General features: G+C 39.9%; 2 protein-coding genes and 1 long non-coding RNA gene across 5 annotated transcripts in view; 1 reads left to right on the top strand and 2 right to left on the bottom strand.

Annotated features, from left to right (window-relative positions):
* Nucleotides 1–145: 145 nt before the first annotated feature.
* On the bottom strand, nt 146–19368 carry LOC148371469 (uncharacterized). 2 transcript variants are annotated; one of them, XR_015849819.1, is made up of 4 exons: nt 19301–19368; nt 16680–16840; nt 13825–13884; nt 146–440 (listed from the first exon to the last, which is right to left on the bottom strand). It is a non-coding gene; the product is annotated as an uncharacterized LOC148371469 (long non-coding RNA). The 2 variants fall into 2 exon arrangements; XR_015849818.1 differs by lacking the exon at nt 146–440 and adding an exon at nt 1870–3143.
* Nucleotides 19340–24543, top strand: bet1 (Bet1 golgi vesicular membrane trafficking protein). 2 transcript variants are annotated; one of them, XM_088329567.1, is made up of 4 exons: nt 19340–19540; nt 19683–19786; nt 19864–19920; nt 23167–24543. In XM_088329567.1, the coding sequence occupies exons 1-4, from the start codon at nt 19519–19521 to the stop codon at nt 23320–23322; spliced, it is 339 nt and encodes a 112-aa protein (XP_088185693.1). In that variant the 5' UTR covers nt 19340–19518; the 3' UTR covers nt 23323–24543. The 2 variants fall into 2 exon arrangements, with proteins under 2 accessions (XP_088185693.1, XP_088185692.1); XM_088329566.1 differs by having other exon boundaries at nt 19343–19540; nt 19680–19786.
* LOC148371471 (putative acyl-CoA dehydrogenase 6) overlaps nt 24287–25555 on the bottom strand; it is a 47281-nt gene continuing 46012 nt past the window's right edge. Inside the window, exon 9 of the mRNA XM_088329565.1 lies at nt 24287–24860. Within this exon, the coding sequence (XP_088185691.1) occupies nt 24770–24860 (91 nt within the window). The 3' untranslated portion in view covers nt 24287–24769. The remainder of the gene's footprint in view (nt 24861–25555) is intronic.

The following is a 25555-nucleotide window of genomic DNA, read 5'->3' on the forward strand; positions in this document are numbered from 1 at the left end:
TTGCTAGTTTACAAACATGTCTCCAGATACCACGCGGTCTTCCTGTGTGTACCGTAATAACGCGTCTGCCGCGCAGGCACAATCAATTACCATACATGACAATATGGGGGGGACAAAACACAAAATATTTTGCTACCTATTTACAAGTCTCGCTTTGCAGGTACACGCCATTTTGAAAACCAACAAAATACAAACAGGAAAGTGAAGTAAACCAAACTTCACAATCACATGTTCTGTGCACTTCCAATGATGTTATTTCATATTTGTTTTACCTTTGTGGAATACGAATGAACCCCAAAAATCCACCTGTTTGAGATCCCGTTCCGGGGGCGGCCATTTTGGCACCGTCGACTTCAAATGATATGGCAGCACCAACAGAATCATTTCCACCAATCAGGGCCCACTTCTTTTTCCACCTTTGCTCATGTGACCTGCTTCCACTGTGTGTGGTAGATATGTTGTAAAGAAATAGAATAATCAAAATAGAAAGAAAGAATAAACAATGAATCTATTCTTTTAGTGTGTCGCTAAGCTAAGTATGTCACCATTCTGCGCTCGGTTCCCTAAATTTCCTTTTTTTCTCTCTCTTTCTGTCTCTTTTTTTTCTCTCTTTCTCGTTATCTCCCTTTCTTTGTCTCTTGTACTTTCTCCCTCTACTTATCTCTCTTTGTTTATTTCCTTCTTTCTGACTCTTGATTTCTTTCTTGTTCTCTCTCGTTCTTTTTCTCTCTCGTTTTCTCTCACTGATTATTTACATTTATATCTCTCTTTCATCCTTTCTTTTCCTATGTTTCTTTAATGACGTGTGGCCCCGGAACTTAAAGGAGTTTGACACCGCTTGTGTAAAATAACAGTTCCAAATATTAGAATGGTGGACTGACATTGTTTTCCGCCCTTGGCACGGAATGAGAAAAGATAGGCTGCACAGTAGCACGATGAGCGGCATACAAATATCTGATGGATTCCCCGGCAGTCTTGTCATTGAACAGCCTAACGTCTTCATGCAATCAGTCCTGAAATTACTCCTTCATTTCTACTCGTGTAAAACATCATTAAAACTCTTTGCTCGCTTTTCTCCAAAGCCCGACTGACGGGAAAAAACTTTTTTTTTCTTTCGGATTTATCGCATCGGGCGAGGAGTCGTCACGAGAGAAGGTCACTCAAGGGACGCCCCTCAATTAATTAAGACGCTTTTGCGGGGATGAAATAGTCCCTGATGTGTGGACAGGCATCAAAGTATCATTTGAAGATTTTTTTTTATTTCTTTTTTTTAAGTAAGAGAAGAACGCGCAAGCATGGAGACGGTTGGGTGGCAAAAGTTCCGCAAAAACAAAACATGCTACCATAAATATTATAGTAATCTCGTTTTTTTTTTTGTTACGTTCCAAAAAAATGCTGTGATAGACAGAAACCTAAATACTTACAAATGCATTAGAAAACAAAGAACAAACCCAATTAACAGGCTCAAGTCTTACAAATAACTTCCGCAGTTAATTTATAATTTCAAGAAACAATAATGTTGTTTTGATGCACAACTGTATCCACTTCACTTCACTTTGTCGTCATCATGTGGATGTAAAAAATAACTGCATTTATCTTTCGGTGTCAGAACCAGAACAGGAGGAGGGCCCAGATGCACAACGTTTTCACACAAGCATTATTATTTTATTTCACGGGAACGGGGCAGTCATGCGCATGAACACAAACGCCAGTGATTCGGCGATCGCTGGGCGGAACAAGTAAGACAGAAGTCTGGCTGTCACGAGGGAGGAGCAGACCAGAACGGAGGCAGGAAGGGAGAACTCAATTGCTTTGACAATCATAACTTTTATTTAACAAAATAAAAGGCGTCCAAAACTCCGGGACAAAACAGAACAAAAACATTCTTACACTCAGAATGGGCAAGTACAGGTTTCCTCCGACTCAAACTAAACAGGACAGGGCATAACAGAACGGAAAATGTGTAATGAGCCAGCACCCGCAAAACCCACAACCCAGCCTTAAGTAGCACACACGCAATTAGCTGATCTGCTTCAGCTGGTGCCCAGGGGGCGTGGCCAGCCAGTCGCCATGGTGACCATGCTGGCCATGACACCGGCATGGAAAAACAGGTAGCCAGAGGCCGACGAGATCGATACCAGACACACGAGCAGATACCGGACAGACGGGAGGACAGCACAGACAGGATCGATACCAGATACTGGAGAAAAGAGTCAGATATCAGACAAGACGAGACAGACGGGATCGATACCGGATACTGGAGACTGGCGCAGGATATTGGACAGGATGAGACAGGTGGATTCAATACCGGATATCAGTGACTGTAGCAAGATATCAGACAGGACGAGACAGACTGAGTCGATATCGGACATGACGGGACAGACAGGATCGATACCAGATACTGGAGACAGAAGTCAGCTATCAGACCAGACGAGACAGATGGGATCGATACCGGATACTGGAGACTGGAGTCAGATATCAGACAGGACGAAACAGACAGGATCGATACCCGATACTGGAGACTGGAGTCCGATATCAGACAGGACGAAACAGACAGGATCGATACAAGACACTCGGGACTGGAGTCAGATATCAAATAGCACAAGATAGACGGGAACGATACCGGACAGGTTTCACAAGCAGGATACCGTACAGAGTCAAAAAACATGTCTAGCGGGTGCAGAGGTTCTTTGACCGACTGACAAGGTGTGAGTGAGAGCACTGAGCTTAAACAGGAGGGAAACCAATCAGGCAACGAGCCGCAGCTGGTGCCAACCGGGCGGGGCCAAGTGAGGGCATTGGGAAACTGTGACATTCGTTACCAACCTGAGCGTATTGGACCATAAAATAAAAAAATAAAAAGCCGTATATAAGCCTTATAAGGAAGTAAACGTACTGTATTTATCTGAATTCGTTGGGAAATATTTTAAATCTGTCCCGTTACTATTTTACAGAAACCATATGATTTCAATTATTTATTTATTTTTAAACATCAGGGAGCCACTAGGGGGCGCCAGAGAACCACACGTGGCTTTGAAAACAACTTTAGCAGGTGGAGAGGTCCGTGTTTGTTGGCGATAGAAAGCATCTTCCTTTGCCGTTTGATGCTTTCGTGGGTGCAGAGTGTTTTGTTGACATGATGCCTTTGACAGAAATTTGAAAATGAAAAAACAGCGTGCTACATTTTGATTGTTCGTCAAGCTATTCTACGAACGTGTACATCTCAGACTGCAACGTCATTGGCAGAAACAAGCAGAAAAGGGACGCGGCGACTGTTTATAGAATCAGAATGCAGAACACAAAGCACGATGACAATTTGTGAAGTAGCAAAAGTAAGATGACGTAAATCGCGATACAACAAGGGACTACTATACTGTCTTGCAAAAGGAATAATCAGGCTTGGCTCGCTGGTCTCCATTGGAGTTGGGTGTGACTACTCTCGCATCGGCAGATTTTGGGGAAAATGGATCAGAATAGAAATTCTCACATTCAGAAAGTACATAAGACGCAAGTTGAAAAGTAGGTCAGAGTGTTTGGCACCACTCGCTTTTGGCTGCTTGTCTCGTCTTTTTTCTTTTCGGCTTTCTGAAGACGGCGGCTGGCTTTTGAGAGCTGAGGCGGGATATTCTGATCCTGGCCCTAGATTTTCCTCTAAAGCAGCAAGACTTCCTTCATTGTGGGAAAAATATATATGACTAGGTGCAAGTATCAGAGATTAGCAGTTCGCTAACTTTTTTTTTACTTCATGATGTACCACTTGAATGGTAAAAGTACTGCATTTATATCACGCTTTTCAAGTCACTTAGGACCTCCCAAAGCGCTCTAATATGTGCTTCACACCTACATATTCACACACACTCACACACCGATAGCGGCGTCAGCCATGCAGGGTGCCTGTCAGGGGCATTAGGGCTTCAGTGTCTTGCCCAAGGACACTTCCACATTTAACTCGGAAGAACTTGAAAAATATTTTTTTAGCCATGTACTCTTAATCAGCCGAGTCTTTTTTGGCAGTGGTGGACCGTCAAGGCCTGCAAGGCCTTCTTTCCTGGCTTAAAAATATCCGAAACATGCAAATTTCATTGAGTTTTGTCCATTAATACAAATAATTGCCAAATTGTCCGTCATTTCTTTCACCCTCGTTCCGCGTGTTCAAGATGTGGTACTTTCATATTGAAGCATTTAACCAATCCCATTTCAGTCATTACTTGTTGCAAGGCCAAGAAATATACCCGGTTTCCTTCACATTCAGTTCTGAAGGCCTCAAGACTTTGGTTCAGCCCATCAGATCTCACCATGGCCTTTTAGAAGGCGTAATGAAACGCCAGCAGTTTTTTTTTTGGATGGAAATGAAACACACGGAAAGAAAGTAGGATTGTCACGAGAGCGTGGTGGCGTGGAAGGGGACCGGACCAGAACGGAGGCAGGAGGCATGAAGGGAGAACTCAAATGTGTTGACGATCCATAAGTTTTATTTTACAAAATAAAAGTCGCCCAATACACCGGGTCAAAACAGAACAATACAGAGTTCCTCCGGCACGAACTCAACAGGACAAGGCATAACAGACTAAAACAGGACAAGGCATAACAGACCGGGATTGTGAATAATGAGTAATGAACCCGCAACGGCAGAGCCCACAATGCAGCCTTAAATACAGACCCACAATTAGTGGAACTGCTTTCAGCTGTTGCCCAGAGGGCGGGGCAGACTGGTCACCAAGGCGACCGTGACAAGGATGGATGTCTTTAGAATGTGGTAAGAAACTGGAGTGCCCTAGAGAACTCACACAGGGACAGGGAGAACATAAAACTCCCTAACTATTTTGAGAAAAATAAAATAAATACCTGAAGGCATAAATCATATTACACTAAAATAATTATGGATCAATTCAATATTTTTTTTCTAGTAAGATTGGAACAATAAAACCTAAAATTACCGAAATTATCGAGCAAAATATTCTTTTTTTTGTGGTGTGTACATTCAATTAATATCACAGTCCTGTCCAGGGTGATTAGTTAAAAAATCATAGGTTACAAATGTACACGTAAAACATGAGTAGCCTCTGCTAGGATCCAGCATGCTAGAATCCTCCAGAGGGGCAGGAGGACCGGAGGGCCCCGTCACCTTCACCTTATCACCTGCAGCTGGCTAATCAGGAACCCAGTATTTAAGGACTGTGCCGACAGCAAAAGCTGAAGCATAGTTGTTTGCCGATTCTTGTCTTACTGAACTTTGCTAGCCGTGAGTGTTAACCGGACTGTTTTGTTTCGAAACTTGTATTCTTGTTAGCAACAATTTTAGCAATATTGTGTTTGCCTGAAGCTGACCAAAAACCTGCAATAAATGTGCTCCAAAATATTTGCCGATCTGACTGTTAGATGTGATCCGTAGCTTACACGGAGGGCAAAACCTTCCTGAATAAAATCAAACTGAATACATATATATAAAGCTACATGTTTATGTTTACATTCTGTTGCTCTTACTACTGAAGTCGCACGAAGTATTCCAGAAGCGCCTCAAATCCCTAGCGGGACATTAGCATCAAAACATTCATTGCACTTCTCAGAAAACAATGAATTATTTGTCGAAAGCTTTCATGCAGAGCAGCACAAATTCTTCACTCAATTATCTCGGGACAAGACGAGAGCGCTAGTGGGGCGACACGCGCGCTATAAACTGTTGTTTTGGATTTTCATGTCACGCTCTCTTAATTGAGTTCACTCGGGGGTCCTTTTTCTTCTATTTGGCTCCTTCGCCGGAAGAAGCGGTGCCCATGACAATTCAGCGAGCTAGCGGCGCTGTTTCGCTCTTCGGAAACGTCCCGGCGGTGCAACGGCACGTCCGTGACTTTTGAAACTTGTGGTAACGATCCAGATGAAGGAAAACGGAAGTTGTTATCTCACTTTTGAGCCTGATCAAAGGAATCATTTTGCTCCTGGCTGCTTTATGACTCCTTCTTGCAAATATCCGCTTTTTTTCCACGCAGGAAAGACCGAACGATATGTCTTATTCTTCTAGAGACAAAGTGAACCTGCTTTTTTTTACTGCTGACAAAAAAATGACGAAAATAATTGAATCATTGTGGGATAAAGTGAAAAATTGCTTATAAATTGAAGGGAAAGTCAGAGTCTTTTATTTTAATTTTACTTGGCAGAAAATTCTAATTAATGTTAAAAATCTTTTATTTCATTTGTCAAAACAATAATCCCGTTTTTCAGAGTGGTTAAGTCTCTTTCTTTGTCCCCTCTATGTCACAAACGTTTGGGTTCAGTTTTCCTCCACGAAGGGGAAAATAAATGATCTTACTAAGTGTTTCTGCATGTTGAACCACCTTGAGTGGGTTCCTGTCAATTAGACAAGAAAATACAGTGCAATCATTTTTTACAGGGCAAATAATTTGTCAAAAAATACAGCGATGGCTCTACATACTAAATTAATTTGTTATCAAACGGAGCTTGTATCTAGAATTTCTTGTATCTTGAGTGCCTTTTCCAGATCCAAAATAACTGAAAACCAATTAATCCGTTCCTGGCCAGAATTATCCAAGTTTACCCTAAACAGCTATAAAACACATTTTCCTGATCAGTTAAAACCTATTCAGATAGTAATTGAACATACAGTAAAAATACAGAAAAAAGAAGTTTGTAAGAACTTACGTATTTTGCAGAGCCACAAATAGATCTGTGATTTACATATGCCTTTTTTAATCTTGCACGAATCTGGCTGTCGAGAAACATGGCACCAATTTCAGGCATGTAAAAGCGCTTTGCCCAAAATTCAAGCACTTTTCACTTTAAAGCACAACAATAAAATTCAAGCATTTTCAAGGATTTCAAGCACCTGTACGAACCCTGAATCATGTGAGGTTTACCTAATCTAGAAGAAAACATTGAAGAAGACGGCACCCACAATCAACTACAAAACTGAGTCATTAAAATTAAATTGAAATCTCCAACTGGAGGCTCCCCGTTAGCGTCAAAGTTGAGTTTGAGATGGACGTGGGAGAAATTTCCAAGCATTTGGTATTAAGAAAGGAGACACGCTGGCCCAGGAAAACGCTGGCATGCCGATGATAGCGCTGAATAATAACGCCATGGCGGCAAATAGATGTCCTTTTCTTTTGCTTTGAGTTATAGTTTTCTTCATGAGCAATGACGTGGATGCCCTGTGGATGCTGACGGATGGCTAAAGAGAAAAAAGGCTCCTAAATGGATGACTTTGACTTTTATTTAAGCCGTTATTCAATGTTTTATCCGCAAGATAAAATGTTCCTTCAAGCTAGGTAAGATATAGTTCCCAACCAACGATTATTTGAATAATCGATGAATCGGATTTTTAAGAAACACATTCTCCTATATTCAAAAATTGAGAGTTTAGACAAATAGTGCACAAAACAATGGAATATTCTACAATGTAAAGCAGTAAACAACAAGTGTTTGATAAACAAAAATAAACAAAACTACATACAAATGTATGCTATACACCTGCCAATGTGTAAGATACTCTTTTCCTACCACTTTATTAATAATAATAATAATAATAATAATTTCCTTGTATTGTCATTCTGTGTAACAATGTACACAGAACGAAATGTCGATTGCACCTGACCCGTTGTAGCGAGCCGATGCAGCCGCAGCCAACAGAGGGCGCCGCCGACCACTTTTTAAGTCTTAGGAATGACTCGGCCGGGGCGCGAACCACCGACCTCCCAGTCTCAAAGCGGGCGCCTTACCATCTAGACTATTGTCAGGACCAGAACGGAAACAGGACCCAATTGCGCAGCGTTTAACACAAAGTTTGTTGAAGCAAGTCGCTCTCGTACTCGGATTATAAAAACTGATCGGTAGCTGGGACTGGGAGAGCAAAGTGTAGTCAGGGTCGTAAACGAGTTGTAAGCCGGGACGGGAGAGCAAACGTGGTCAGGATCAAAACAGATCATAGCCGGAGACAGACGGGAGCAAAAACGGGACAGGTGGGAGTCAGGGTCTAAAAAGGCTTGCCTAGTACACACTGAGGTTCGCAGACGGACTGACAACAGGGGACTGAGAGGACTGGATTCAAATAGTGACAGGGAGCCAATGAGAACCCGCGGTGGTTGGCGCCAAATGAGCGGGCACAGGTGAGTCACATCAGTAATCATGACACTTATCTTAATATCATACCACATTTAGACTTCCATGCAAAAAAAAAACTAAGAAAGAGCAGTAAATCAAATCTTTATGTGGAGCAAAATTTGTATCCGCCGAAAAGGATCAAACTATTGTCAACCAATTTGTTTTTATGTAAAATAATATCTCAACCTACAAGTATGCATTGTTTAAATAATTAATGTATTCATGCTTATTATTCAAATCAATATTGTTTTTAATGAATAAATTATTCATTTAGTTTTTTTCCCAATCGGAGGGTTTGAATGATTTACATTTTCCCTTTAAGCCTTATGATTCAAGTTTTAATTGAGAAAGTAAATTGACGCTCTTGGTTAAGTTACTCCAACATATTTGTGAAGTTGTTGGAATGTCTGGAAAAAACCTTTAACATACTACAACGGAATTCTAACTTGATTACAGTAATCCCTCGCTATAATGCGGTACACCTTTCACAATATCGCTGCTTCACAGATTTTCATTATTCAATGTGTTCTGCATTCTGATCGGCTGAACAGACCCTAAGAGAATATCATTATCATTACATGTTTGCCCTAGAGTGTCATGTCTAATCTCTTTGCCATAAAATGTTTCACGCTGATATCATACACAATAGGAACAATTCAATGACCTTAACATTTAGAGTCTCTCAACCGTATCACTATTGTATTTGTTTAAATACCATAATTCTGATCGAAGGATTAATAAATCACAATCCTTTACTCAGGTTTGGTTTCTTATCTTTCCCTCTCCGTCACCTCAATGTCCCTTGCTTGTCCTTACCTTATTTGCTTATTTGATCACTCACTTCCTAGCTCTAACTTCCACCCCACACCCGGTGTTTCTTGTCTAGATTACTCTCCAACAACACCTCTCCCTCTTTAGTCTTTTTTTTTCAAGTCATTTTTATTTGTATAGCCTTTAATCACAAAGAGTCTCAAAGGGCTTCACAGGTTATTACACAGACTATTTTTTTCAGACTATTATTACACCATCCCCTGATCTGGAACCAACATGAGGGCAAGGAAAAACTCAAAAACCTCAACATGAGGAAAATGAAGAAACCTTGAGAAGGTACCGCACATGTGGCATCCCCCTTTCAGGATTACCAGACAGCAAAGGATGTTGCAATCACAAATAATACAGAGATATTGTCCAAGAAAAGTATAGGTTATTCATATGTTATAGAGTAGAAGTGTGTTTTAAGCTTAGATTTAAAAATTTCCACTGAGGTTGCAGAACGGATCTCAGGGGGAAGAGCATTCCACAGCACCGGTGCCCGGATGGAGAACGCTCTCGAACCAGCGGAACACTTCTTGGCTCTTGGGATCACCAGAAGACCGGCGCTCTCAGAACGAAGGCTTCGGACCGGAACATAGGGGGAAATCAGATCTGAAAGATATGACGGAGCAAGTCCATGTATGATTTTGTATAATACTAAGAGAACCTTGAAATCACATCTTAGGCTAACAAGGAGCCAATGCAGGTTAGCCAAAATTGGCGTGATGTGATCGGACTTTTTTGTCCTAGTTAATAGCCTCGCTGCAGCATTTTGTACCAGCTGAAGACTCTTGATTCTGGACTTCGGTAGACCGGAGAGTAGTGCATTACAGCAATCGAGACAGGAGGTAACAAACGCGTGAATTATAATCTCCGCATCAGACTGAGAAAGTATAGGACGAATTTTAGCAATGTTGCGAAGATGGAAGAAAGCGGTTTTAGTAATTTTCTTCACATGTGTTTGAAAGGACAGATCGTGGTCAAATATGACACCTAAAATTTTAACTGAGTCACTCTGTGTGATGTGACATTTGTCAATGTTCACAGCAGTTTTTGAGAGTAAGTCAGGGCATTTAGATGGACCAATAACTAACATTTCGGTCTTTTCAGAGTTAAGACGCAAGAAATTAAGTGACATCCACTCTTTCATCTCAGTGAAGCAAGCCTGCAAATTTCCAAAATTTAGTGTGGCAGATTCCTCCAACAGAAGATATAGTTGAGTGTCATCTGTGTAGCAGTGGAAATTGATATTATACTTGCGAATAATATCACCTAATGGAAGCTTGTATATGCTGAAAAGAAGGGGGCCAAGCACTGAACCCTGCGGAACAGCACAGATAACACTAAAGGGCTCAGATGTCATTTCGCCATATTTAACACAGTGCGTCCTATCTGAGAGGTAGGATCTGAACCATGAGAGGACGGTTCCTGAGAGATCAATCCATTTTTCCAGCCGTTCTAGTAGGATATTATGGTCCACTGTGTCAAAAGCAGCACTAAGGTCCAGCAGCAGCAAAAGTGATGAAGCGCCAGAGTCCATTGCCAGTAGAAGATCATTGGTTACCTTAATCAGAGCTGTCTCAGTAGAGTGGTTAGCCCTGAATCCTGATTGCATTGATTCAAAAAGATTGTTCTCAGATATGAAATTATTCAGCTGCTGTGCCACTACTTTTTCAAGTACTTTAGAAAGAAACGGTAGGTTTGATACGGGTCTATAATTACATAACCTTTCTGGATCAAGGTTGGGTCGTTTCAGTGTAGGTTTAATAACAGCGGACTTAAAAGCCGCTGGAACTACACCTGAGGAGTGATATGTTTATAATATTTAGAACTGAAGGTCCAAGGACCCTAAAAAGACCTTTAATAAGTGAACCTGGAAGCGGGTCGAACAGGCAAGTCGTCGGTTTGGCCGTGTTCACCACTGAGACAGTTCACTAAAACGGGACAAATTCCCTGGACAGCCACCATGTCGTGCATCTATAGATTGCAGCCCTTTAGTATGTGTTGTATTAATACTGTCTTTAGCAATTTCTTCCTGTATGCATTGAATCTTCTTATTAAAGAAGACCATTAAGTCATGGGCTGAATGAGTGGAACGGCAGTAGCTCAGGAGGCACAGCGCTCGTTTTAGGATCAAGGGATCCCAGTTCGAATCCCGGCTCGTCCGTGTTACATGTCCAAGTGTCCTGTGGTAAGACACTGAACCCCTAATACCCCCAATAAGCAGGTTAGCTTCTTACATGGCTGCAATAGAAGGCCGCTATTGGGAAATTTGGAGCACATTGTAAAGCGCTTTGGGAAGTCATTGACTTGAAAAGCGCTATATAAATGCAGATCATTTCATTTCATTTCAACTGTCTGGGATAATCTGTTGTCTTGTAAGCGATGCTACAGTGTCGAAAAGGATTTGGGGATTGTTCGAGGTTGGGTTGTTTCTTCTTTACTATTCAAACACTCAGTTCCCTTGCTTCTGTGCTAGTTTTTTTATCTTTCATGTCACGTCCTAAGCACTCTAGGCTTGGACTTTTGATATTCCAGTGTACCGAACTGTAGCCTGTCCTTCCGGATCCAGTGTACTGACCAACAAACCTTTGAACGGTCACCTTACCCCTATTCTAACATGCACTGGCTTCCTGTCAGCTTAATATTTGATTTTAGAGTTCTGGAGGCATCATTCAAAATTATGCAAGGTATACCCCCTCATTATCTTTCTGATTTAATTTCCCCCTATGTTCTTGCTCGGAGCCTATGCTCTGAAAATGCTGGTCTACTAGTGATCACAAGAGCCAAGAAGAGATCTCCTGGTTAAAGAGAAGTCTCCATTCGGGCCCCGGTGCTGTGGAAAGCTCTGCCCTCGGTGATTTAATCTGCAACCTCAGTGGAACTGTTTTAATCAAGGCTTAAAGCTTACTACTATTCTATAGCTTATGAATGACCTATGTTTTATGTTGACAACATATTTGTATCGCAACATCCCTTTTGGCCTGGTCTTCCTGGAAGGGGATTTACTTCATGTGACGTCCCGTCTCAAGGCTTCTTCATTTTCCTCATTCTGAGCTTTTGAGTTTTTCCTCACCCTCATGTAGGTTTTAGATCAGGGGATGTGTCAGAATAGTCTGTAGTCTGTGCAGCTCTTTGAGACTTCTTGTGATTAGGTGTGTCACAACAGTGGTTGGACTTATTGAAACACAGACTCCTTGCCTGCACCCTCAACCACGATTCTCGCTTGTCTACTTGACTTCCAGCGTACCGTACACTGTCTGGATAAACAATCTACAGTTGCTGTACCAACCAGAAGTTTCTGCGCTTTGCTTCCGCACCACCCCGAGTGGAATCCTGACATGAACAGAACAATCAATATCCAAATCCTGGTTCATTGACAACATCCGATCCAGAAAATTCTTCAGCTCGACTAGAACATTCATGTAGTTCTTTAAACCACTCCTAAACCCCGCGTTAAAAGCGAGAACGGAAGCGCCTCCCTCCCGAGACGACCGTCGGGAAGCGTAATAACATCTTTTTGATCTTTCCTGGCGGCAACTTTTCCCTACACCTCACCTTCCTGCCTCATTCATCGCTCTGTTCCTCTGGAGAAATATAGCTGCTAAATCTGCACCAGAGAGGTGAACACTTCTCATTTTCAGCTAATTGTCTTGCCAGATGGCGGCCATTCCTTACAGGCCAGGGAGATCCTCATGCATAATGGATGAGGCCCAGATTGTTATTAACGGTGACGTGACCTCCATCGCGGATGTTTCTCAACTCCATCTTTATCTTGACTTCGAGTATAAACGCACCTTGTTCTCTATCCTTGTTAAGTTGTAAATGTGGCGGTGGCCTAAAGCGACAATTTTTTTCCCAGAGAATTAGATCCTTTTGTGTTAAATCTGATCAAAGTCAGCAAGGTCTAATTAACTGGCAAGCTCGGGAAGATTATGATGAGGGATTTTGCTGTTCTTAGGCACGAGAGTAATTTATAGGAATTAGCCTAAATTATCATGATAGATTAAACAGGCAATACACTGATCCACGTAATTTGCTCATACTAAATTAAAACATACATACAAATATTGTAGGTGCAGTGGCAGTTAAATCCCCAGTGTGTATTAAAAAAACACTGTTGATTAAATATTGAGCAAATTCAATGCAATACTTAATAAACATCTTTCTTTTTAAAGAATCATAGGAAGACAAAGTGCCTGAGCTTTGAGGGACTGATTAAAATTATTATAGTTTTCCTGCTTTGACTCATTTTTAAAATTTCCTTTCCTTTGTTTGGTCCTCCGTATTGCAATTTCCCTCCATTCTTGCTGCGTTCCTGAGCTAACTTGTGCTGTGTCGCTGCCACTCCTGACAAGAGATGAAACCTTGCATATTAAGCAATCAACGAATTAACTAAAAGAAAGTGAGAAGACAAAAAAGGATGCAAACGAGTACACCGTGATCATTTATATAATTATATATCTTATTTTGATTAACTTCACATTTATAAATATTTAAAAATATTTTTATATTTATTTGATAGTACAAGTTTATTAACCCTGGCGGCCCTCCGGGGACTTCCTATGGTAAGGGAAACACTGTGCTACCTCTGACCATTCCCAGGTGTTTTGTCTTTTCAGCTGTTCCAAGTACATCAAGATTACTTTGGTTTTTGTTGTCGTTCGGGGGGCGGTGGAACACCAGCTTTAATGTCCTGTACTGGCGGAAATTCATTGAAAATATGAAAGTAGGTATCTGAGTTTTGCGAAGTGGTATCCTCTGGCCTTCAGCTTCATTCTAAGCTACAAACAACTACAAGTGAATTATTACACACCGTTACTTGAAAAAGTCGCGCCTCTTTGTACATTGGTGAAGTATGCATGTTGCAATATATTCCAAACTAAATGACCTTACCTGCATTTACATGAAGGAAGCCAAAGTCATCCTTTGTAAAACACCATATCAACATTGGCCCTGAGAACGAAAAACGGTTTTGGTAAAGGTGAAGGGACGGATGGACAGAAAAAAAGCAATCCCTAATGGAAAATGCGTCTCAGGTTAAGACGCGTCACCTCATCCAGTCCTGTTCTGCTCCAACAACATTATCCAAGCTAGAATTCAATTTAAAATTCCATTTCATGGTCCAGCTAAGCTCGTCATGTCAAAACTTTAACACCTCGTTATACAGCAACAAGTTTTATGTGCTGTGAATCTATTTAACCATTGAAGCTACAACGTTGTTGTTGTTGTTTTTTTCACATTTTTGGGGAGTATGAGGATTAATGTAGTGTAAAATGTGTTTATTGTTAAGAGCATTGTGTGTCACTGTCTTGTATTTTAAAGAGTGTGAAAATACAAGTATAAAAAGACAGGGTTCCTATAGCTTAAGACAGGTTATGTTCAAGACTTTTTAAGACTATATACTATATAAAATACCAACTGTGTCTCCCTCCCTCAGTTACTTTAATGTGTTGAGGGTCAATTTGATCGTCATTTTTGTCCTAAATGATTGTTTAAAAAAAGTGCGAGATAAGTTATTCTGTAAAAATGTCACAAAATATTACAAATGAGGATACCAGTGTATTTACCTTCAGTGCCGAGAAAGAGTGTATATCTTCACCTATTCCTACCGCTGACCCACTCAAATTGCTAAGTCTGTTCTGTGACTTTTCAGCATACAGTATCTCAACAATAAACTTCAATGTAAAGGATTATTTAGCAGTTTACTGCCGTAACGGGGTCTGTCGGTGTGACACCTTGACTGTAAACTGTTGTTAAAATGTTTTCATGATAGCTGATTCGGGGCACCTGCGACTGCCCCGTTGGCGCCAACAGCCCTGGTTGCTGATTGGTTTCCTGACTCTTTTTAAACCCCCGTCTTCTAAGAGGAAGCCATCAGACCGTCTACGAACCTATGCTCTCAGCTAGGCAAGCTTTGTACTATCCGACATTATCCTGCCCTGTTTATCCTGCCTGATACCTGTTGTCGACCTGTTTCTGGACCCGTTTCTGCTTTTGTTCCCCAGTCCCGGCCATCGACCTGTTTTGCCCTGTTTCCTGCCTGATACCTCTTGCAGACCTCTTTTCTGGACTCGTTACTGCCTTTGCTCCTCCGTCCCGGCCATCAACCTGTTTTCTCGCTGTCTACGACTACCCTCGCTCGACATGGAAATGCCACTTCCGCGTTCCTGCCAACAGCTACCCGTGACCGACGATAATCGGATCGTGGAACCAAGCACTGCTCTCTTTCTCAATAAAAACTAAGTAAAACAAACGCTATTGGGTCCTGTCTCCGTTTCTGGCTTGTGACAAATGTGTCCTATATATACTGGACCAAACCCTTTTGCTCATCAATACTTTCTTCTGCTTTGCATGTGCTACAAGTGGCTCAGCATGTAACTATATAGTAAGTAATTGCAATCGATCCGTTTTATCTCCGAACCATATGTACTCATGAAAAGAGCCAGAGGTTTTCTACCCCTGCAACAATTCAAACGATCCCTGTATTGATATGATGATGATTCTATATTCAGCTGTAATCTGTTGTCAAATGTGCTGATTCTCTGTATTTTCTTTAAAGGTCAAGAAAGATTTTTGTGCCACCGGCGTGAACAACATGATAAATAGATTTTGCTGACTGGGATTTCTATGAATACGAAACAGTTCCACAGCACATGACAGGATGGCTAATCGGTATAAGGAGAGGGATTCTGCAAGGATTAAACCTCAATGTCCTTTCCCACCTTAAAGAAACATCAGATGAATGTAATCCTCACAGATCAACAAAGCAAAGTCAGACTTAGGCTCACAGTTCAATCAATATTTCTTTTTCTTTGACACATGTGTCAAGGTCAGGGGTTGTGCGATCCCACCCCCAGCAACCGTATTTGAGAAACATTACTGTAGAAACACATTTGAAGAAGATTACTTATGAAATTGTGGTTGTCGATTTCTCTATGTCTTGACTGTCATGCTAATCTTCCTTGTTTATTAAACTGTCTTTGGAAATATTGTAAAAAGTCGAGGTGAGGAATGAAAGCTCAAAGAATTTTGTCAATATGGAAGAGCTCTTTTAGATTCCGCACAGCACAGAGGGATGCACGCTTTAGCTCTGTGATTAAACCCACATATATTTCATTTTTACGGTGGTCCTGTTTCCAGAGTGTTCCAAGTGGTGTCAGTTTTAACCAATGTTCCCTCTAACATTTCACAACAAATTCTGTAAGCTTCGCTTGAAATAAAAGTAAGCAACACCAATCTCAAGTGTGGCAACCAAATTATTAGCAAACATGTGCTGATATCAAATCAAGTGACATTCTGCCGAGTTTCCCGCAACGAGTTAGTTTTTCAAAATTAAATGAATTGGCTAGTGTCATATTGGAAAGGTTGGACATCCCACACGTCAGTTGATTTTACAACAACTTTTACATGACGTTTCAGATTTTTAAAAAAGTAACTTTTGTTACATAATATTACCATTTTGTGGATTTATTTATTTGGCCAATACAAAACTGTAATTAATCACACTTTGTAGTGGAAGTACAATGTTGGCAACAAGATTGATTTGATATATTTAGAAATTACTTGAATGTAACACAAGACCAATCCAAAAGACACCCCTCAAAAAGAAAAAAATTATTGGATTTTTTTTCATCTTCTGTCCTTTTTTTAAATGGAAGCTTATTAAACTGTCTACGTTCAATGTTGAGATACTTCATGATGAAAACTCTCTGATCAAACAGTAAATTAAAAAGAAAACACCAACAAACCACCCAGATCAATTTGATTTGGTGAATGGTAGAGGTGGGAGGATCTCTGCACACATCGCAAGGCTCTCTCCAAAACCCCCCACACATCCGCTCTTTCTCAGACGTCTTTGAGGATGGGGTGCAGTCTGGCAGATTTCAAATGTTTCTCCCGAACAATAAACCTGATTTGAAAAAATGAAAAAATAGTTAAAGGCTCCTGCTGAGCTTGCTGACGAGATTATCAATAGAATCAAGTTTCAGTGAAGAGGGAAAAAATTGAAAGAAAGGCAATGCGACTATTTTTGACCCCTATTTCCCCTCAAGGACACAGATTTTGACTCATCAGGCAGCCTGCTCAGCATCTGTTGAGTAGAAGAGCTATCCGGACGCGTTCGGACCAAACTGCTGTGCCGCATGCTGCTCTATTGCCTATTTTGTCCACTTAATAGTTCATCAACTCAATTTGGCTGCTGGAACTCAAAAATATATTTAAATTAGGTCTGAGTGATTTATTTTACATTTTCTGTGAAGAACCATGTCTCATCCTCTTTCACCCTTATTTGGGTCATTCTTCCTATTTGCTGCCATTTCAGCATCGTTATCTTCACTCCAAAAATATTAAATGTTTTCAACACGTCCTCTGAATGAGGGACACTAAATATGTTGGTCAAGCTCAGGTTATCATTCTTTAACATGTTTTTACCAATGACTTACCACACGACATAGGCCAAATGTGTCCTCTGATACAGTGCATAGCAGTAACAGGGTGGCCAGAAAAAGGGGGGACATTTGGCCATTCCTACTACTATGTGAAAAAAAGAAGCTAGTATACGATGATATCTGTGACAAATGATTTTTATCATGTTTATTAACCATATTATCCAAATGACAAAATAATATTGGTTTCCACAATAAATAAGCCAACGGGGTGGAAGTGTTATGCTTTTCCTAATCAGTAAACCGTAATTAAACATTTAAAAAAGGTTGATTACCCCTTGTTCTTTTTGAATGTTTTTTTCTCAAAAAATATTGTTACTTCAGAGAGTAGTCACGTGACTAAAATGATAGCCTGCAGATGTTTTCTATAGAACTCTTATCGGACTAACGGGGTGGACAGTTTACATTTGGAAACAACATATTTTAGACTTTAAACATGATAATTGCACTAATAACTGAAATTGACACGAGGTGAGGAATATTATCATTAAGGTCATACAGAAACCATGAAAAAAACATGAATTGATTCGAGTTTACTCACTTATATTTGTAACGTAAGTCAATCAAACCTGCCCGGGGACATAGCATTTTAGTGTACTCGTACTACAATCAGAGTAATTACATTAATTTATTTTGCGTACATATCAGTGTCTTCTATGGTAGAGGGCAGTTACTCATACAAGAAAATATTTTTTAAAATAAGTATAAGGCCATTGTTCTACAAAATATAACATTTGATGTCACTGGGACTTAGATTGCACCAAATAACAGGAAAAACCCATTTGTGAGACCCACCATCTTTTTGGGGTAGCTTTTGAACTCGTACACGTTCAGTCATACAGATTTTCACATTGCAACAAAAAAAAAATATTAACAATGGTGAAAATGAAGACAATACAGAAAAACAAACAGACACACTAAGAAACAAACAAAACAATAAAAACAGCCAGATGAAAACATAATGATTATATAAAATACATTAACAAGAAACAGTCTAATTCAGGGGAGTCAAACTAATTTCTCCTGGGGGCCACATAAGTGTAATGGCTGTCCTCAAAGGACCGAATGTCACTTGTAAATATAAATATATATAATGCAATAGAAAGCTATGTCAACTGAAAATAACTACTGTTTAATGTTAAAAAATCATTCCATACATTACATTTGCACTTTAAAAATAAGCAAAATCTGCCGTGTAGTGGCGCTGAGCTAACACTTTGCGGGAATCATAGTCGCTAGACCTTGTGGATATAGTAGTTTTTGGTCAAAGCACTCTTTACTTTATTTGTAGATAATACAAGTTTTCGCGGGGTACATGAAACAAAAAAATTTAAGTAGCAAACTTTCCCCATAACGGAATTCTAATGTGATCGTTGGAGCGGTTTATTCGCGCACAAAAACTTTTTGCTTCAAAATAAAACAGCCTCAGACTAAACTACTAGTCTCAAGATTTGATGTTTAGATTTGAAAAAGCGGTATTGTTTTGTTAAAAAGCGGGAGGCCTTTCTAAGGGTCGAAAAGCAGTAGAGTTAGCAGGAGTGCATTTTCAGATGGAGCTCTCACCTGATTTGTGGTTATTATTACTTTTTAAACCTAAACAGGCAAATACTTACTCCATTTGAGATTAAATTTTGAATCACCCCAAAAAATTTTAACGTGGTGTAGTATTTTTATAAAGCTTTTCAAAGATTTTTGTTGGAACATTCACATTCATAACTCTAATTTTAAACCCGCCATTTTAATTTTTCATCTATAGGGGATTTGACGTCACATAATCAACTAAGTACCTCTAATTATATAACAGTCTTAAGCACATACGTTTAGGGTCTTTTTAGTTGTTTTAAAAAAAAATCTTTGAACAGTATTGCCAATAATGACTCATTAAAAATAAATCAAACACCAACAACTTCAAACGATTACCTTACCGAGGATATTTGGTCCCCGTCCTTCTCCGTCCCGCGACGATGACGTAGAACCAGGTGACGCCTCCCGGAAGTTAGTGTCAGCAGCTGACGTGGGCCGACACACAGCTTAAACATTGGTATTTAAGTCTGGGGGCGCTCGTCATTTGTGATATTTTTATGATTCTTAATATAAATACCTCAAACAAAGACTGATTTACAATATTACCTTGCCGGTCACCATGAGGCGCGCCGCTGGATTTGGTGAGAATCAAGTTAATTCAGCATTAGGCTAGCTAGCCGGTGAACTGCGAACTAAAAAATGAAAGTTGAGCTTTGTAATAAATTATTTAAACGCTGTTCTTAAAAAAACGTCTTCATATTTTAATTGTTTTTAATTAAGGAGATGGAGCACCTGGAAACTATGTGGCAAGTGGATACAGTGTGTACGAAGAGGAAAATGAACATTTACAAGAGGGACTGAGAGCCAAAGTCAGCGCTTTGAAAAGTGTAAGACAGGATCAAACTCACAATTGAACAATTCTGTGCTCTGCCTTTTAATGTTTTGTATACACTTTGATATTCAGTTGTCCATCGACATCGGAACAGAAGTGAAGTACCAAAATAAAATGCTGGATGAGATGGTGAGTTTTTCTGAATTAACACACGTCTGATTGGTTCCATCCAATAACTCATTCATCCATCCATCCATAATCTGCACCGCTTATCCTCAGTAGGGTCGCGGGAGTGCTTGAGCCCTAAACTGGTTGCCAGCCAGTCACAGGGTACTCGTAGACAGACCACTCACTCGCTCATTCACACCTAGGGACAATTCAGACCGACATGCATGCTTTTGGAATGTGGGAGGAATCTGGAGTGCCCAAAGTAAACCCATGCAAGCACGGGGAGAACATGCACATTCCACACGGGGAGGCTGCAGTAGCTGGACTTTTACCCTGAACCTCTGCACCGTGGTGCTGTACGCCAAATAGAATAGAATATACCTTTATTGTCATTGTTACAAATGGGCTAACATATTGTGACAACGAAATTGGGCATGACACTCCAGTTTTACACATTCATAGTGAGGTATGATCAAGAAGATAAAGGAACAGAGAAGATAATGTTATAAGACAAGGGGGATAAGGCTATAGTTATAATTTACCGTATTTTCCGCACTATAAGGCGCACCTAAAAGTCTTAATTTTTTTCAAAAGCTGACCATGCGCCTTATAATACAGTGCGCCTTATATATGGATCAATATTAAGTCGCAAAGTCTTGCAACTAATGCAACAGCCGCCGACTCGATTTTACCCCTAAGGCGAAGTCGTCCTCGGTGTATGCTGAGACTTATATACCGGCGTTTCATTTCCTAACCAATGTGTCATTCATCATTTGAATCAATCACGATTGGCTAAAGTTATTCGGAGGTAAAAGGGGCGGATCCTTTTTATAATTTACAGGCTCGGATAGGCTAAAGGGGCAAAACAAACCCTGCAATTGGCCGAAAAAGATGTGTCAATCATCAGTTGAATCGATCACTATTGGCTAAAGTTATTCTGAGGTATAGGGGACGGATCCTTTTTATCATTTATGGGCTTGCATAGGCTAAAGGACAAAACAAAGCCTGCAATTGGCTTGAAAAAGATGAATGAGAATAGCAAGTTTGGTTGGTTGTCTACAGCATAGAGAAAGCATGTTTTACTATTCTGTATTTGTAAATATTTTATTCTCCTGGATTTACTGCACTCACGGATATAAGAGGACCATGGTTGCACATTTCTATTGAACGCAACGACTTCAGTGAGCTACTCCGGCTATATATTTTCCCAGTATCTTGAACTCGATGTTTCTGTGATAAGCGGTGCAGATAATGGATGGAATGGAGTGTCTATTTTTAAATTAAACTCAATTCCAAGTGTTTATTGTCATATGCACAGTAAAGTTGCGAGCGAAAAAGAAAATAAAAACTAAGGAATGTTTGGCATTTCTTGAATCCCAAGATTTTAACCTTCCGAATGATATTTGGAACGATGCATTTGAGTGACATCTTTCGGACACCGCATCCGCACGTGTCTATGACACGTATTTGCTTCTTTGCAAGCTTTGGGAATGTTAAGCGGGTAAGAAGTTGGACTGAACTATCTGACTGTTATGTCCACGTTCCCATTGTAGCGCCTTATAATCCGGTGCGCCTTATCTATGGAAGATATAGGACCAAAAACTATTTTTTTGGGGGTGCGCCCTATAACCCGGTGCGCCCTATAGTGCGGAAAATACGGTACATGGTATTTACACGAGAAATGTCGGCATGTGGGATGTTACATACAGGGTTGTCGTGATAACGTTGGTATCGTAACGGTTGTGCAATATTGCAAATGGGCTCATTTTTGAAGGCTTACAAAAATGTAGTTCTACAGCTACGTAGGACAAATAACAAGAACGCTTCAACCCTCATATTTCATTAGAAAAAAGTCTAGATTTTACTATTGTTTAGTTTACTTAAGTTTCTTGAATAATTGTTTCAAAGAAAACCTTTGAAGAAAACCCACTTTTGTGAAAGGAGCATTTCCACTTAGGTATTTTTTTGCATTTGTGAATTACAATATATAAACGATGCCTTCCATAATCACAAGGTTAGTTTACTTGCAAAATAAATTTTTATTGCAAAAAAACTGAACTTAGGCATGAACTATGCAGGAATTTTTTAGTGCCCGATGTATCGGGTGACGTGATTACGCCATTTCAGGCACCATGGCGATGGCATTCCTGCAGTCGTGCATGAAACAGTATCCCTCTCTAAAAAGCTCTGTTGAAGCATCTGTCTGTCCTCATCTATTTTTTCACTTTTCTCACTACACTGCTTCACCACGCCTACTCGGGAGCCACACACTCAATCACCGGATATGGGAAGCAAAACTAGGAAGTGGGGGTGTCGTTGATGTGTGGACAAAAATCTGATCAAAGCCACTCCTGCCATCTAAGGGTGATTTATCCTACTGAAATAATTCTCATAGGCTTGATACTTATTGATGAGCTGTGCTAAACCTTTTATAGTTTTTAAAACTATGTATATTTTTGACTCTCAAGGACAATTTGCAACCAGCTCAGTAGCCTAGATGGTAGGGCGCCCGCTTTGAGACTAGGAGGTCGCTGGTTCAAGCCTCGGCCAAGTCATACCTAAGACTTACAACATTGGTACTCCTTGCCTCCCTGCTTGGCGCTCAGCATTAAGGGTTGGAATTGGGTTTGGTCACCTAATGACTAAAATGGCTGCGCCCTGTTTGGCTGCGGCTGCATCGGCTTGCTACAGTTCAACTGTAAGTGTCAGTTGTATCGACATTTCGTTCTGTGTGCATTGTTACAAAGAATGAGAATAAAAGTCAATTCTATTCTATTCTATGAACTATTCTAATTTACGCTATACGTTATGGCCCCGTATGAGTTAACATACCTGTCAACCTAACCATTTTCCCTGTATTTTATACTTTATTCTGATCATTTTAAATTGTGTGTGGTTCATACATTTTTTTCCCCTTAAAACTCGCCTTTGTTAGACCTATCTCATTTTGCCCTTTTTGTCTCTAATCTGGAGCGTTTCGGTCACTGGTAGCTGAAGACTACATCATAGATGGTTAATATTGTAGCTGCTTTCTACATAGTCTGTCTTGTTGTAAGTAAATAGATTCTGCATTGTGTTTGTAAGGTTTATGGTGGCTCAATAAGGGGATTAGCAATTGTTTATAGGGAGGGTAATTGGCTGAGGTTGACATGTATGCAAAAAGGTGTGGGATTTTTTGTATTTACTTGGCAGCAGCAAAATAAATCGCACTGTCTGTCGGAGAGGAGTGAATTAGTGGTTTCAAATGATACTTTTTGTTCCCACCAGGACACAGACTTTGACTCAACGGGCGGCCTGCTCGGTGCCACCATCGGGCGAGTCAAACAATTGTCCCGAGGCAGTCAGACCAAACTGCTGTGCTACATGCTGCTTTTTTGCCTTTTTGTCTTCTTTGTGCTCTATTGGTTCATCAGGCTGAGGTGACGGATGGATCTTGATGGACTATAAAAGCACACTTCAGTGTAGAGATTTTTTTTTTCGGGGTTAACGTTGACAAAAAAAAAAACTGGAATTGGAAAAATGGCACCAAATCAAAACACAATTTAGACAGTTAATTTAACAAAAACACGTTCCATATGTTTTAAATACATTTATTTTAGTATTCGTGGTCAGTTGTCGGTGAAGCCTCCAGTCCTACTTTATTGCCTAGAACTGATGTCATATAGCAGCAGCTCCTCTAAGAAGCTGCACCAGATGATGTCATTCATGATTGCTGTCATACATAATAGCAACTAGTATGGATTGGATGATGTCATTTAGTGATGGACTGTGATTATTTTTTTGCACAATAGATATAAATATTTTTGAATCTTGTACAGTACACAAAAATGAGAAGTTTAAAGAATAATAATAAAACCAAGATTAAGCAATTTTCAAAATCATTTACATTTGTATGTAAGAACTAGAGGTAAATTCGGGCCTAAAGAAATCCAGTTTGGGGCGGCTCTGTAAATATTAAAGCCCGGCCCAGCATGAGCCAGACAAATTAACTTGATTTGAGGGAACAAGCCCTAAGCAAACCCGAATATTCATATTTTATCCGTGAAGGGGGAGGGTTCTCTCTGAGTTTTTGTCTTGTTTTTAATTATCCACCCGTCATCGTTCTTTGTGGTGGATTCTAGGTGTGGGCTTGTTGGTGAGAGAGGGTGACAGATTCTAATGCTTGATCCTTGAAGAAAAAGAAACAAAGAACAATGATGGAGGGATAGTACAAATGTAAAAAAAGGCAGCAAAAGACAAGACGAGCCCAAACCCGAATATAATGATTGACATTTTAGGCCCAGGTTAAGATCTTGCCTCTAATAAGAACTGAGGATTATTCATGTGCATTTCCTTGAATTAAATGTGTGTGTTCAAAGACAACATTGACAAGTATTTTTTGAGTTAAACTGTGCCAAAATGGCTTTATTTAAAATAAAGTATTACGTCTATATATAATGATATGAACAATATAACAATGAGATCTATATTCTTCAGACATCTGTCATACCATAATTGCTACATTTGCGACTAGGATGCGAGTCAAGTCATGTTTATTTGTATAGCCCTTTATCACAGGGAGTGGAGTAAAGCAACAAAAATGTGAATTATGTTCTCAATGTAAATATGTTTCTAATCCTTTGAACTAATAAACATTCAAGTGTTGCTTTGTCAAACCTATTTTTTTTCACAATGACAGAAAAACAGTTGAAATTTTACAAAATGCAAACAGTAAACGATTTAATCATTTTACACAATTTTCTCATAGCACTTTCAATTTAATCAAACTAACAAGATCTAATGATTCATTAGCTGAACTGCACTTAGGTGATTACCTTTTCCTTCCCAAAATGACTTAAATTAGTTGGCGTCCTAAAGCGGTTGGATGACATCACTTCCTGGGAAGAATATCCATGTATTTGCAAATGATTCCCAGCATGACCTCATCGGCTCCCGCCCCGATGGACATCAACCTCGAATCTCTGGGGGAAGGCAAATGTCATAAAAAGGACATCATTGAGTAATGCATTTAAAATAAAAAAATAAGTTGAATATATAGACGCACAAATGTAGGGAGCGCAACGTCTTTTACAGGATAAAGAGCATTTAAAATGTCACAAAACTGAGAACATAATGTCATCGCCACAAAGGTTTTTTTTTTTTTTTTTTTTTAAATATGAAAGCCACAAGTGATCCAATGCTTATTGCAAAATGTGAATATGAACCAAACGGGCCTAATCTAAATTTTGGAGCAAAGACGTTTTCACCTCGATTTCAATTCTAGTATCATTCTAGTAAGTGACACGCACGCACGCGCGCACACACACACAGTCAATGTTCGTCTTTATCATTTACTGTTTTCAAACTACATTCAAGAAAATGTCACTAGGGGTCAGTAGAGTGTTGTACCGCCAGTTACTCGAACATTGAGTACTCTTGGGTGGGTGCGTGTTACCATAGTTGCTTTACAAATTGTGCGTGAATCATTGGATAATTAAACATTTTTACACCAATCTAATGATCAAAAACAAATAGTTCTATTTAAATATGTAATATACAGTGGTACCTCTTCATATGAGGTTAATTTGTCCCAGGATCATGCTTATAGATTAAATTGCTTGTCGAACGAGCACATTTCCAATATGAAATAATTAAACTAATTGATCTGCTCTCGTCT

Source organism: Urocampus carinirostris, chromosome 2, assembly GCF_059441175.1.
Source record: "Urocampus carinirostris isolate Australia breed hairy pipefish chromosome 2, RoL_Ucar_1.0, whole genome shotgun sequence".
NCBI classification, from domain to species: Eukaryota; Metazoa; Chordata; class Actinopteri; order Syngnathiformes; family Syngnathidae; genus Urocampus; species Urocampus carinirostris.

Bases quoted from the DNA above. Each gene is read 5' to 3' on its own strand.
- bet1 (XM_088329566.1), top strand. From the start codon at position 19,519: ATGAGGCGCGCCGCTGGATTTG. The intron at 19,541-19,679 runs GTGAGAATCAAG...TTTTTAATTAAG, and splicing joins GAGGCGCGCCGCTGGATTTG to GAGATGGAGCACCTGGAAAC. The intron at 19,921-23,166 runs GTGAGTTTTTCT...TGTTCCCACCAG, and splicing joins ATAAAATGCTGGATGAGATG to GACACAGACTTTGACTCAAC.